The following is a 15,514-nucleotide window of genomic DNA, read 5'->3' on the forward strand; positions in this document are numbered from 1 at the left end:
TGTATATGTGTCAAAGTCAACAATCAAGAGAAGACTTCACAAGAGTGAATATAGAGGGTCCACCACAAGATGCAAACCATTGGTGAGCCACAAAAACAGGAAGACCAGATTAGAGTTTGCCAAACAACATCTAAAAAACCCATTCCAGTTCTGGAACAACATCCTATGGACAGATGAGACAAAGATCAACTTGTACCAGAGTGATGGGAAGAGAAGAGTATGGAGAAGGAAAGGAACTGCTCATGATCCACAACATACCACCTCATCACTGAAGCATGGTGGTGGTAGTGTCATGGCGTGGGCATGTATGGCTGCCAATGGAACTGGTTCCCTTGTATTTATTGATGATGTGACTGCTGACAAAAGCAGCAGAATGAATTCTGAAGTGTTTCGGGTAATATTATATGCTCATATTCAGACAAATGCTTCAGAATTCATTGGACCGCCCTTCACAGTGCAGATGGACAATGACCCAAAGCATACTGCAAGAGCAACCAAAGAGTTTTTTAAGGCTAAAAAGTGGAATGTTATGCAATGGCCAAGTCAATCCCCTGACCTGAATCCGATTGAGCATGCATTTCACTTGATAAAGACAAAACTAAAAGGGAAAATGCCCCAAGAACAATCAGGACATTTGCAGTAGAGGCCTGGCAGAGCATCACCAGGGATGAAACCCAGCGTCTGGTGATGTCTATGCGTTCCAGACTTCAGGCTGTAATTGCCTGCAAAGGATTTGCAACAAAGTATTAAAAAGTGAAAGTTACATTTAGGATTGTTTAGTTTGTCCCATTACTTTTGGCCCCTTAAAAAGTGGGAGGCACATATAGAAACCGTTGTAATTCCTACACCGTTCACCTGATTTGGATGTAATTACCTTCAAATTAAATCTGAAAGTCTGCAGTTAAAGCACATCTTGTTTGTTTCATTTCAAAGCCATTGTGGTGGTGAATAGAGGCCAAAATATGAAAATTTTGTCAATGTCCCAATATTTATGGACCTGACTGTATATATTACTCAAGTGCATTTAATTCAGGATAAATACTACAAAGCACCAAAGTCATAACTGGAGGTGGTAGTAGTCTGCAAACTAGTTTAATCTGGTAAATATCCTCTTCCTTTCAAATACAGGTAGCGAGAATACCATACCGCATATTATTAATGGTTGCAGGTAAAACAGCCAAGTGTATACTTTTAAACAAACTTCTGTTAAAAAATAAATTGTTTCCACAACAATGAAAAAAAAAAATGTTACCTATTCAGAAAACAATGTACATTGTAAAATGTAAATCAATGATCTTCTGCAATAAGATTTTTATACATTTATATACATTGCTGATTTTTTTAAATACATCTTTTATAACTGGATGCTCTGAAGATTATGGGTGTTACTCAAGTCATCCACTTATTTAATTTTATGTAATTTAATTCCCCTTCGCACAAATAGCACAACTCACCCCCACATATGATCTTAAAAGGTCTGCAGATCTGCATTTCCATCCAGAGCTCCTCAAGAATACGCTATAATGTGTTAAATATGGTAGCACATTACAGCAAAACTTTGCTTGTGCTAAGACAATGGAGTCTTCATGAAAAATCAATCTGCAGCACCTGTCAATTGGTTTACAAGCAGTACGGAAGAAAGATCATTTTTAAATAGATAAATTCTTATTATTTTCTTAGTAACATCCATTGCCCACAAAACTTTGCTGACTAATTGCCGTAATTTCAACAGGTGTTATTGTTGACCAACTATAAATGAGTCACATTAGTAAATCTATATATATATATATATATATATATATATATATATATATATATATATATATATATATATATATATATATATATATATAAAAAAACAAGATTTTGGTAATCACCGTTAAATCTGTTTCTCTAAATCCACTGAAGACACACTAGTCAAGAACTGTGGGGTATAGATGGGTGTTGAGTGGAGCCGGTACTTTAAGAATTTGACTAGTGACTGCCCCCCCCCCCCCCATCCCTTGTTAAGAAAACTGAGCCGAGAGGAGATGGAGATAAGCAGAACTCTAGAGAGGGAGGAAGAACAGAACATGAAAAATCAAAAAACTAGAAAACAGGAGCAGAGAGCAGCGCAGGCTGGGTGTCCAGTGTCCCCTGCTGAATCAGAGAAACAGATTTAACGTTGAGTACCAAAATCTTGTTCTCTCTCTCATACACAGGGGACCCTGGAGTAAAGAATTGTGGGGACGTCCCAAAGCTAAACCCCACGGGAGGGAGAGCGCTGTGACACCTGCAGAACAGAGCGACCAAACAGATTCAAAAGTTGCAAAGGTGTGAAACCTGTAGAAACGAACAAAGGTGCGAGTCCGAGTCCAAGTGGCTGCATGGCAGAGCTGAGAAACCGAAGCATCTCTAGCAGCCGCCCAGGACACACCAACAGAGCGCACAGAAATGGACAGAGGCTGAGGCCGAGAAGCAGCCAGATAGGCCTGACGGATTGTCAGACGTATCCAGCGTGCCAGAGTCTGCTTAGAGGCCACGCTTAACCGCATTGTAGGGCATGAACAAAGAATCAGACTTCCATAAGGTAGCTGTCCAATCCACATACGTTCGCAAGGCGCGAACTACATACAAGGAGCGTGAGGCAGGTTTGTTCTCCGCTAACACTGAAACCACAATAGGTTGGTTGAAACGGAAAGCGGAGAACACTTTTGGTAAGACAGCAGATCGTGTACGAAGCTCTGCACGTTCCTCATGAAAAATACAAGGCGCGCGCCAAGCTGAGATACTCTTCTGGCCGATGCCAAGGGCAAGAGAAGGACTGTCTTCCAGGAAACATACTTTTAGTCAGTCAGAAAGGAGAGCACCTAGTTGAGGTCCCAAGGCGCTGTTGAGGGTACGAAAGGAGGCTGAATCCAGACAACCCCTTGCCAAAATGTCTTAACATCTGGAAGAAAGGCCAACTTGCGTTAGAAGAAAATCGATAAAGCAGAAACCTGCACTTTCAACGATCCTAGGCAAAGACCCGCATCCAAACCTAATAGAAGAAAAACGCAAGAGGAAGCTCAAACAAAAAGACGATATAGGAAAGCCCATCTCACACCAGGACACGTAAGAGTTCCAAATTTGATGATGGTGGGCTGAAGTCACCAGTTTTCTAGCCCCAAGCACTGTAGGGATAACAGCCTATGGAATGCCTTTGTCTCTTAACAGCGCGGTTTCAACAGCCACACTGTCAAATGCAGCCGCTGTTCAAGGAGGTCTGGCCATAGCAGCAGAGTCCAGGGTTAGTCTGCGAGAAGCATCCGCAGATCTGAGAACCAGGCCCTACGAGGCCAGTTCGGAGCCACTAGAATGACAGTACCCGAGGTAGAAGGGGGAAAGGCGGGAACAGATATATGAACTGCCACTGGGTTGTCAGTGCATCTGCTGCCAGATCCTGGGTGCGGAAGCAATACAGAGGAAGTTGATGGTTGTATCTGGATGCCATGAGATCCGAAGTGTGCTCAAAACGGTGAACCAGCTGCTGGAAAACTTGATGATGCAGAGCCTATTCCACCAGATGGAGATCCCAGCGGCTGAAGTAATCCGCTTCCCAGTTGTCGACCCCTGAAATGAGAACTAGACAACGCTGCATGTTTTTCTGCCCAATGGAGAATGCGAAATACATCCCGCATGGCGCCGAGACTTCTGGTTCCTCCCTGAGGAATGATGTACGCCACCGTGGTTGCATTGTCCGACTGGACACGAACAGCCAGCCCCCGCAGAAGAGGAAATGACACCCACAAGGCATTGTATACTGCCGTGAGCTCCAGTATGTTTATTGGAAGGGTCTTCTGACTTGACCAAGCTTTGCGATTGCCTGCTGTAACACTTTCCTCTTTTGGCTTGAATATGGAAGTCCGGACGTGAAAAAACGAAGAGGAGGATGAGACTCAAAATCTATCCGGTAACCCTGAGAGACTAGATTTCGAACCTAGGCGTCGGAGCAGGTTTGTATCCATACGTCTTTGAAAAGAGACTAGCTCCCACCATGGGGGTCCCCAGGTGGGCGGGCAGCCCGTAATGCCACAGGCTTGTTGGCGGGTTCTGGCGAAGAGAAGAAGCGGCAGCACTCTCTACCTCTTGCTCCTCTAGAAGCGGAGGAGTAGCCTCTAGTCAGACCTCGAAATCTAGTGGGGACACGAAAGGAAATTAAGCTCCTGAATAAGCCCTCCGCTGTATAGAAGCTGAAGAAGAAGAGGAAGACAGAAACGTGGACTTACCTCCCGAATTCCGGACCTAGGAGGATATCGCCTGAAAAAGGTAATGCCTCCACGTCAGCCTGCTAGGAGTGGAGCCAGAGAGCTCGGTGAGCAGCAATTGCCGAAGCTGCAATCCGTGATCCAAGCAAACTAATATCACTGTAGGCTTCTCCAAGATAGATAGCCGAATCCCTAATATGTTCCATTAGGATGAGAAGCTCTGACCTTGGAGCTCCGGAAACACAAACCCTTAGCTAAGTATTCTGCCCAACGTTCAGTAGCCTTGTTGACCCAAGAACCTACTAACGCAGGGTGGAGAAGAACCCCTGCTACCGCATAAATGGACTTTAAAGTAGTTTCCAACTTACGGTCAGAGGCCTCCTTCAGTGTAATTGCTCCCGGGACCAGAAGGGTTGTCTTCTTAGAGACAGGAAACCGAGGAATCCACTGGCGGAGGAGATTCCCACCATACCCTATTTTCTGGAGCAAAAGTATAGGTGGATAGAAGTCGCTTAGAGATTTGGAACTTCCTGTCCGGATTTTTTCAAGCAACCGCCAGTTCGTCAAGTTCCTGGGAAATGGGAAAAGTAATAGAGAACTTGTGTCTTAGCAAACAGGGACGCCTGAGTTGGAGACTCGGGACCAGATTCAGAAAGGATCGCTATTCTGCTAATACGCACAATACGCAGTTGCTAATATCAGTGGTGAAATGCAAATGTTTGCAATCGCATTGCGATCACAGCCCAACATAGGGACGTCCACTTCCCCTTGCACACATCCGTATACTTGGGTAACATAGCGAATTAATCGGTAACATCGGATCCATATGCACAGTTCAGGCAGGTCAGACCTCACTCAGGCATTGCCAACTAAAGCGTACACTATGAGGCCTAGGGCTGCGTATGGCCACGAAGTAGATAATTTCTGCACACGCCTGCAATGGCGTTGCAACGCACTGGCACGCCTGCCTTTGCCCGACCACACACCCCCTCCCCTCGTCACCACCCACAACCGGCACTTCCTGTCAATCACTCTGCCATGGGTCTGCGTACCCTCTGCAATCGCAGTTCGGATCGCAAATGCTAGTTCACACACTGCGATGCATATGCATGCGTAGTGCGAATCGACAGATTGTGTGCATATTAGCAACTGCGTTCCTTGCTGCATCAGGCCCTCAGTCTCATTTACCTTAAGAACCTGCATACGGGCCTCCAAACTCTGAGGTCCCACATCCGCCCACTTCATGAGGTCCGAGGATCCTCAGGAAGAAACTCCTCCAAGTCCTGCAAGAACTCTCCTTCCTCAATGAGAGATGACCGGTCCTCCTCCGACTGCAAGATCGCCGGGAGAGCTCTTTTTCTGGGCGGTGGCTTTAATGGTCCTTGAACCTGTGAGGAAGCACCCACAACCTGAACCAAACTTTCGATTGACCGGGCTAAGACCTGAGCCCAAGCTTTCCGCCGCCAATGCTTCCATCTCCTTGCGTGAGACTGCTAACTCCGCAGATAAATCTGACATGATGCCAGTGAGTGGAAATCCAAGGAGAAGAGGGGTCCTGGGACTGGGGCAGCCCCTACGGAGGTCGGGTCCCCTGAGTCACAAGAATCACAGAAGAGCCCCTTCTGCATGAGCCTGAGTGAACTTGGAGTTGCACTTAGTACAGGCATAAAACTTTTATGAAGCCTTAGACGCTGCTCCCTTTCCTGTCATACTGAACCACACACAGGAGACAGTAACACACAGCTATACGTCTACACACAGGCACAGCAGTGACAGTGAGAAGATTGATTAGAGCAGAGAAAAAACACACAGCAACAAAACCCCCCAAATGTGTTGGATCCCCCAATCAACCAGCCCCCCCTCCCCCACAGTACACTCATTGTCCCTGATGTCAGGATAGACAGGGTATTGAGAGAGCTTGCTGTGTGTACAAGTCAGGGATGCTGCAAGCAGAAACGCTGACTCTGCGTGCTGTAGGCTGTGCTGAGAGCGAACCAAGCGCAAGATGAGGAGCACGCTCAAACGGCTCCGCTGGAAGAAGCTCCTCCCCTCTTCCATGATTAACACCCGACCAGCCAGACAGAGCACCTGCACCTAGCCGCCTGCCTACCGCTGCATGCTAATGCCGCATACAGCACTATAAACTGTGTGTGCTCTGACACCACTTGCCAGCCTTTCCCATGCTAGCAGGGAAGGCTGGTTTTACTTACCACAGCCATTACGCTGAAGCGCGGTGGATCGGGGGACCCGGACCCAGCTGCATGCAGCTGCGGCAGGTCACCATAGCACATTGTGCCTTGATCTGGATCGCAGACGCTCGCTGCGGCTCCATCGATGCAGGCAGACGGGCTGATACTGTCTGCCTGTATCTTCAGTGAAAAACAAAAAACTTCAGAGGATATGCCCAGGGAACTGGCTCCCTCGAGGCACATTTTCTAGACATTTTCTAGGGGTGGGGGGGGGTGGGGGAGGGCTTGGGGGCGCATATAGAGGGAGGAGCCAGTCACTCTAGTTAAATTCTTAAAGTGCTCCACTCAACACCCATTTATACCCCACAGTTCTTGACTCCAGTGTCCCCTGTGGATGAAAGAGAAAAAAATATTATATTATATATATTTTGTCAACAACACTGCAAATCGTTTTAATCAACACAACTTTTATTTAAGAAAGCACACGTTAACAAGACATTTCCAAAGACCAGACCACAGAACAGAATTGTGGTGACTTGCTGCAAAAGCATAGTATCCTGGTAGTTATTTATCTTGCCACAAAGTGTTGAAAAGGAACATGGCCACAGTCTTAAGCCCATTGATGTGTTGTTTTGTACATGCTCTTTGCTGAAGTCCATTTTACAGATCCACATAAAACCCTCTTAAAAAATGTACAACAAAATTATGTGGCATCCAAGTAGTTCGCAAAGGTGGATGAATCATGGAGGAAAATTGGAATGGGTAGTCACGTCAGTAAATAGCACGAGGATTTTTGGTGCTGTAATAGGCCTCACAAGCAGCCACATATGCTGACTCTGGAAAGAAGTCATCGTGATACTCTGCAAGAAATCTGTAAAGCAAAACGCAATACGTTACTCCAACAGATTTACACCCCTCTTACTAAATTTCCAAGTATAAGCCTCTACCACAGTGATGGCACCATTAGAGGGGCCTTTGTGAAAATTGATGTACAGAAAACTAATAAAGGAGTCATTGACTACAGCAACCAATCAGGTTGTGCCAGTTTTCTTGTACCTTAGAAAATGAGCGCAAATGTATTATTGGTTGCAGAGGGCAAAGTATATTTTCCTTTATGTTTTCAGTGTGCTCCTTTGGTCTGAACCGTTTAGGTGGATAGGAAATCATTCTGCTTCCAATGCACACAATATCTGCTGATTGGAGGTTGGGCAAAGCAAACATGTTGGAAAACCAGTTGAAAACAACTGGTATTTGTAATTTTTTAGTATTTGCCCGAGTATCATTTGTTAGCATTGGAACTATTATCGTTCAGTGTATGGGCAGCTTTAATATACTGCATTGGGATTTTAGGGAATCTGTAATACCTTTAATGACTAGAGTAAGGAGTTGTATCTAGTGGGCACACAAAGAAAATTTATAATACAATAAAATATAACTTATTTATATTAAACTATTATACCAATCTGAGGAAATTCTACAGTGAATATAAAGGTTAAAAGATAAACAAAACATACATATAAGATATGTGCAAAAAAAGTTAGAAATAATGTGAAGACACTATTAAAAAGCGAGGTCCACCAATTGGTTTTGAGCAATATAAGATACTGTCCTGTGATTAGATAAAGCAGGAGGTTTTATAAAATGTATAAATCGGGCACCACAGCCTAGACAAGACATTAATGAACTAAACTATTAACTATAATTCGCCTATCATTGGCTTGTGATTCTTGTCTATATCAGCGGTAAAACTTATTAATTCCCAGAACTGCCGCTAATTATATGTGCATTCTTGGAGGAGTCAACCAGAAATTAATCGTTGCCAGCAGGCAGAGACAATATTTTATTGGAAGTCTGTTACAGAAGTAGGATCATGACACTCATCAATTTAATTTATTCGTAATATTATAGTATTAGGTTGGGATCCAAATATCCACATCTATTGTATCACAGTGTACGCGTGAAATTATTTATAACAGCACCGTTAAGTAAGACCACTTCTAAGTGATAGCATTTGTTTAGGGGATTTTAATAATACAGTGAACAATAAGACAGAGGCCCCTATATTGCTGCACGTTAAGATTACTGTGCTATACTACTGTCCCTCTGCTAGCTGTTCTCAAGTGGCTCATCTCTCTTCAGTTGGAAATCGATGTTTAATCTACTACTCCACTATGACAGATACCTAAGGGTGGAATTGTTCTGCCATTCATACTGCAATGCAAAGTGTTATTCTTATGTGTTAATGTTATTCATTGTGTTCATGAGTGTTTCAAATTTGTAGTAGTCTCAAAATAACAGCTAATAATAGCGAACAACAAATGGCAACAATGTTAACTTAATTGCTGCTGCTAGCAGTATCTAATTCCTTCCATCAGAGTTACCATCAGAAAGAATAGATAGTTAAGTATGCATTACATTCATTACTTGATTTAATTGATAATTTATTCAGGATTCAGATATCCATGTATATGTTGTCATAATACATGAACACTATTACATTTGAGGATATTTAGGATTATTCTTGGTGCCACAATCTGTGAGGGAGTTTATATAGGAGGCTTCCTATGCTGCCACACAATAAGTTTGCCGTGCTCTATTACTCAACGCGCACGTTTCACTGCAAAGACAGCTTTATCAGCCTTGATAAAGCTGTCTTTACAGTGAAACGCGTGTGTTGGCATTTACAACGGGTCCACTATGTTTAATGCTTAAGATTTATTACCTGTACTAGTCTAGTATGTGTGCATTCAATGAGGTGGCTTGAGTTTTGAGTCACACAACACAGTTAATGAGATTGATGCCGAATAACTTCTAATCAGATGAGTGGCATTCTGTGAGGTGGTGTGAGTCATCTGAGAATTGGCTAATAAAGTGAGAATAAGAGCAAATAAAATGAGAGTTATGGTAAAAACTTACCTTTGTTAACTCTCTTTCTTCGAAGTCCATAGGGTCCACAAGGAAACCTTGGAGTGTAGGTGATGATACTGAATCCGGGCACCACGCAGTTAAAGCTTTCAGCTCCCAGGATGCACCAGGTCCACTCTCCCTATACTCCACCCCCGAGCCAGAGGCACCTCAGTTCGTAATAAGTCAAAGGCCGGAGGAGGATAAGAGAAGGAAGACTGGAACACTCAAGAATCACACTCTTACAGAGAAAGACGGGAAACTGGTGACCAGCAAGATAGCCCATATGATGCCAAGCGCGTCAGGTCGGGTGCCCTGTGGACTTCAAAGAAAGTCAACAAAAGGTAAGTTGTTACCACAACTGATTTTCTTCTTCTTCAGGGTCTATAGGCTCCACAGGGAGACCTTGGGGATGTCCCAAAGCAGTCCCTTTAAAAGGTGGGGATGCTCCATCACTGAAAGCAGAATCCGGCAACCGAAGGAAGCATTCTGAGGCGCGAAGGTATCAAAGGCATAGAACCTTAGATAGGTCTGGACCAAAGACCACCTTAAAAAGCTGAACAGCCGAGGCGCCACGGCGAGCACAGACCGAGTAGAATGAGCACTAACAGAAGCCGAAACAGGCAGGCCATCCTGCATGCAAGCCTCCGAGATAGTCATACGAAGCCATCTAGCCAATGTTTGCTTATTGGCTGGCCATCCCTTCTTGTGAAATCCATAGAGTACAAATAAGGAGTCTAATTTCCGAAGGGAACTGGTACGGTCCACATAAAATTCTGAGGAGGCATCACCTGCCGAGAGATCTGGTGACTGAAAGGCCGGGACTATAATTTCCTCATTAATGTGGAAACTAGAAACAACTTTAGGACTCTGGGCAAGTACGAAGCACAGCTCTGTCCTGGAGAAATATTAGGAAGGGGGAGCGACAGGAAAGCGCCCCCAACTCTGACACTCACCTGGCAGATGCCATTGCCAGCAGAAAGTTTTAGCCGTTAACCACTTAAGGTCTATTGAAGCTAGTGGTACAAATGGAAGACCCTGGAGGGCCCGAAGAACTACTGCCAAATCCCAAGGAGCCACTGGGGGGGGACAAAGGGAGGATGAATCCGGAGGACACCCTGGAGGAATGTGCGAATATCCGGAAGTGGAGCAAGTCTACGTTGGAACCAGACAGACAGTGCAGAGATATGCACTTTCAGCGAGGCCAGGTGGAGTCAGAGGTCCAATCCAGCTTGAAGGAAGACCGGGAGTCAGTTCCAAAACACCTGGGGGTCGTAATTCCTAGGAAGACACCACTGGAAATATGTATGCCACACGCTGGTAGATCCAAGCAGAAGCCAGCTTATGTGCTCTAAGCATCGTGTTGACAACAGAGCGGGAAAACCCTTTGGACCTTAGGAGGGATGTCTCAAGAGCCACGCTGTCAAAGACAGACGATCCAGGTCCCGGTAAAGGCAAGGACCCTGAGACAACAGGTCCAGACGTTGAGGCAGTAGGAACGGAGTGTCAATGGAGAAAATCTGAGTACAGTTTACATCTGGGCCAAGCTGGAGCCACCAGCAGGACAGTGCCTCAGTCTTGTTTGAACTTCCGAAGAACTCGAGAAAGAAGGGAGACTGGAGGGAACAGGTACGTAAACTGGAAGGTCCACTTCCCTGACAGAGCATCCACCAATATTGCCTCGGCATCTCTTGTTTTGGACTTGTAAACTGGTCACTTGTGATTGTGTCGGGAGGCCATGAGGTCCACCTCTGGGAGGCCCCATTTGTTCACTAGAAGATGAAACACCTCTTGGTGAAAAAAACCATTCCCCTGGATACACATCATGACGGCTGAGGAAGTCCTCTTCCCAATTGAGAACTTCCGGAATGAACACTGCCGAAAGGGGCGGGAGGTGACACTCTGCCCATGTCAGAATGCGTGACACTTTTGTCATTGCTGCCCGACTTGGTGTACCTCCTTGATGGTTGATGTAAGCTACCGTGGTGGCGTTGTCGGACTGAACCTGCACTGGTTTTCCGAGAAGTATGTGTTTGGCCATCTTGAGGGCCCTGTACACAGCCAAAGTTCCAATATGTTGATTGGAAGTATTGCTTCGACTACTGTCCAACAACCCTGAAAAAAGAGAGTGGACCAGTCACTGGGCCCCAGCCCCGAAGACTGGCATACATTGTTATAAGTACCCAGTCCCAGGATCCAAATGGGGCGACCCTTGGTTAGATGAGACATCAGTAGCCACAAAGAGAGACAGACGTACCTATGGAGAGAGCACTATTGTCTGAGCTTTGATCCGGTGGGGCAAACCGTCCATCTGGAGAGAATCAGCCCCTGAAGAGGCATGGAATGAAATTGAGCATATTCAAACATGTCGAAAGTGGACACCATGGATCCCAGAACCTGCATCGCCTTGTGAACTGACACAAGGCGACTGTGGAGGCATCTGCGTAGTTGTAAAGCTGAGATCTTGTCTGAAGTCAGAAAAATTCTCTGCTGTTGAGAATCCAGGACGGCCCCCAGATGAATCATCCTCTGAGGGATTCAGGGAGGACTTCTTCCAATTGATCAACCACCCGTGCGCCTGTAGAAAGGCAATTGTTAGTTGCAGGTGGTGGCGAAGCACTTCTGGAGATCCTGCCAACAGAAGGAGGTCGTCCAGGTATGGTAGTAGTCAGACACCCTGATTCTCCAAATGGGCCGCCATGATGGCCATAACTTTGGTAAACACCCTTGGAGCAGTGGATAGGCCAAAAGGGTAGTGCCCTGAACTGGTAGTGCTGCTGTAGTATAGCAAACCGGAGAGAACGATGACGAGAAGGCGTTATAGGGAAATGTAGGTATGCGTCCTAAATCTCCAGCGATACCATATAATCCCCAGGTTCCATAGCCAGTACGATGGAGCGTAAGGTTTCCACCCTGAACCAGAGTACCCCGAGGAATTTGTTCAGGGATTTGAGGTTGAGGATAGGCCATGAGATCCATTTGGCTTCTGCACCAGAAAGAGTAGAATAGTAACCAGTCCCTCGCTGGGCTAGTGGAACTGGCACAATAACCCCAGCCTGCAGCAAGGACTGTATGGATTTCTGGATCTGTAAGGCCTTGATTTTGTCTGAAGAAGGGCCTGTGCAGAAAAACTGGTGGTGAGGTCGTCTTCGAAGGAATGAGAGGGCGTATCCGTGAGAGACCACCTCTTTTACCCAAGCGTCCTTGGTGGTTTGACACCAGCACTGGGTGAACTGAAGAAGTCGGCCTCCCACTCTGGTATCCCCGCCCCGTCAGGCTGAGGGTTTAACCTCTGGATTGGAGGCTGGACGTCTTGTGCTCCAGGCCCTTTTCTTAGGTTTGGCAGCCTTCTTGGCAGTGGACTGTCTAGGAAAAAACTGCCCTTTAAATTTACCTTGGGCACGAAAGGACCTAAAGGAAGAGGGCTCGAGACTTTGAAGGAGTAGATGCCGAAGGCAGAAACACAGATTTTGACAATGTATACACAATCTTGTCCAGGTCTGGACCAAACAAAAGCTCCCCATTATAGGGTAAGGCCTCCATGCCTTTCCTAGAATCGGCATCCGCACTCCAAGAGCGCAGCCACAGGAAACGGTCACCTTAATATGGTCCTGCACACAGGTCAGAATTAACTTTTAATACATGAATAGGAATATTTGAAACAGATAATATAAAACTACATGTGTGTGTGTGTGTTAAAACAAGCCTTAATTTATAACATTGTCTGCAAGCTGTAAGAATCAAAATGGCAGGTAAGACTATTAAAGTATGCTGCAGCAATCTGAACTTACTAATAGGACAGTTTATACTTGGTGACTTCCCTGACTAAAGAGCATTTCTTTAGACAACCATGAAGAGAAACTTGCACATGATACCATTAAAGCTACCTACTGGTTTCTTGGTATTATGGGATATTGCAAATTTTTTGTACTTGGTTTCAAAAAAACAAACAAACAAAAAAACACAATTTCAGCCAAGTCACTGTTGTGGAGTTTTAAAAAGTCACAATGTCAGTTTGTTTTAATTACTAATTATTCTTAATTGTGGAACACAACCATTTTGAAATAACTAGCTGCTCTGCTTAAATTATAATTCATATCACTTTTTTCCCCAATATGCTCACAACAATGAATATCATAAAAAGCTCAAAACAAATTTAAATAGAAACATTATGTAAACTCCCACAGTATTTTCTCTTAGGAGTTACGTTTGGTATATTGTTAGCATGGAAAAGATTACCTACAAGATTGCCCTCACAAATTTGAACTTGTCTGGGCCCCTGGCTCTTGAGAGAGCCATAGGTTATCTCCCTTCTCTGGATTGGTGCTGCCATTGTGCATACAGGGTTCTTAATCAGATTGTCTGCCTTGCCGTCCCTGGGTCCACCTCATCAGTTTTGTGCCTTGTGGACTTGTAAGGCTTGTTCCACCACTTATTTGTATTTTTGTGGTGTATCGTTTGATAGGTACCAGTCTTAACCCCCTTCAACCGCCCCCAATATCTTTATATATTTTATTAGCATACCTAGTTTTATAAAATTTTGGATAAACTGCTGAAGCATTTCTGATATATAATTTATCTTTTTTTATGTGGATTTTTATTGTTTCCTTGGAAAAAAAAAAAAAAAAAACCATCATGTAACACAAAATGTGCATTTTATCCTGGTTCAGAGTTGAGTTTCAACAACACAATATTTCCTGCAGGTACAAAAAATACTATTTATTTTTCCACTTACAATTATATACATCAGAGAACAGTGAAGAAGTATAACAAGATATACCTCTTGTAACAACTTCTTTTACGTACCTTAGAAAAAGATCAAAGTGCTTTAGCAAAACTTTCACGTTTTTCTCAGCAAAGAACATTTTTCCCATTATTTCTGGAAGTTTAACTAAAACAAAAAAAAAAAAGTTAGGAGATTACAAATACTATATACAATGGTACGGATGATCTTATTTTGGGTTGTTTTTTCCCATTCTTTCAAAGAGAAATACATATCTTACCAAACAAGCGCAGTAAATGTTGTGACCCATATATATAAGAAGGAGGAGGTGGCTGATCACTTTGAGGGTAATTCTCAGGCATCAGCTTCCAAGACAAAACCTAAATAGAGAGAGAAACACAAAGCATTACACAGTCATGGCTCTGAAATACTAGTTCCAATCTAAAAAGGCATGTAACTCTCACATCTACATATTGAATTTATCATTCTTATACACATTTCCACATAAAAATTACACGATTGTTTCTACTTATAAATGAAGTTAGAAACTTGCTTGGCTACATTTTTACATACACTACTTATTCTGGAAAAGACAATGGCTGCAGGATGTACGCCAGTAGGTTATTCCTCAGTATTATAACCTATTTGGGTATGGCTTCAAAAAATTTTATTTTAAAGTTCTATTGATTTACATCAGTTAAAGTGGATTTGATTATCAAATTTGCATTTATTTAGGTGTTACTGGTTTCAAAAGCTGTATTACAAATAGACTAAAACATAATGCTGAACAAACAAGCACAGTACAAAAGCATACATGTACTGGAATTCACAGCACTCAGACCTTTTCAGTCATTTAATCTAACCTGCACTAACAAACACACCTTGTTTGCTAAAGAGTACAGCACATTTGTGCAAAAAAAATCACTGATTAAATAAAAATTAAGGGGCCTAGGAACATCTGTAAACACGCAATACAAATACTGAGTCTAAAGTTCCACGTATGAAAGTCGCAGTTATTTGAAGTCAAACTTCTCAAACATTTGTTGTTTCCAATGCAGCTACCTTTGTAATTTGGCGCTTTATGATAGAAAGAACAATGACTATTCAACAGGGCAGTTCTGGTAGATGTGGTTATAGCATTGCTATGAATTGAAGTGATAGTGATGCCTACAGAGAGCTTTCACTAATGGCTATGCCCCAAAATACACTGTAAATTAATATGCAAGAAAAAAATTTTCACACAAAATACACATTAAACAGAAAATAATTGTAAAACAGATGAATTCAAATGGATTTAGTCACTTTTCATAAAGTAACAGACAGGTTTCTTATAAAGAAACCAGTTGACATCACCAAGCCAAGTAGGCTTCTAAGAAACTAATAACAAACATATGTGGTGCTTTATTACTGAATCACTCTGTTGTCCAAATGGAACATATCCACAAGGTGGCAGCATTGATCTAATTTCCAAC

At 43.7% G+C, this 15,514-nt stretch overlaps 1 protein-coding gene across 3 annotated transcripts in view; it reads right to left on the bottom strand.

The window, feature by feature from the left end:
- Window positions 1-6,862: 6,862 nt before the first annotated feature.
- The window catches only part of MSL3 (MSL complex subunit 3), a 28,303-nt gene continuing 19,651 nt past the window's right edge, over window positions 6,863-15,514 (bottom strand). For all 3 annotated transcript variants that reach the window (XM_088481178.1, XM_088481177.1, XM_088481179.1), the window contains 3 exons: window positions 14,323-14,422; window positions 14,126-14,210; window positions 6,863-7,286 (listed from right to left, as the gene is read on the bottom strand). In XM_088481178.1, coding sequence (XP_088337304.1) covers window positions 7,187-7,286; window positions 14,126-14,210; window positions 14,323-14,422 — 285 coding nt within the window. In that variant the 3' untranslated portion in view covers window positions 6,863-7,186. The remainder of the gene's footprint in view (window positions 7,287-14,125; window positions 14,211-14,322; window positions 14,423-15,514) is intronic.

This window comes from Taudactylus pleione, unplaced genomic scaffold, assembly GCF_031769625.1.
Source record: "Taudactylus pleione unplaced genomic scaffold, aTauple2 ptg000265l, whole genome shotgun sequence".
NCBI classification, from domain to species: Eukaryota; Metazoa; Chordata; class Amphibia; order Anura; family Myobatrachidae; genus Taudactylus; species Taudactylus pleione.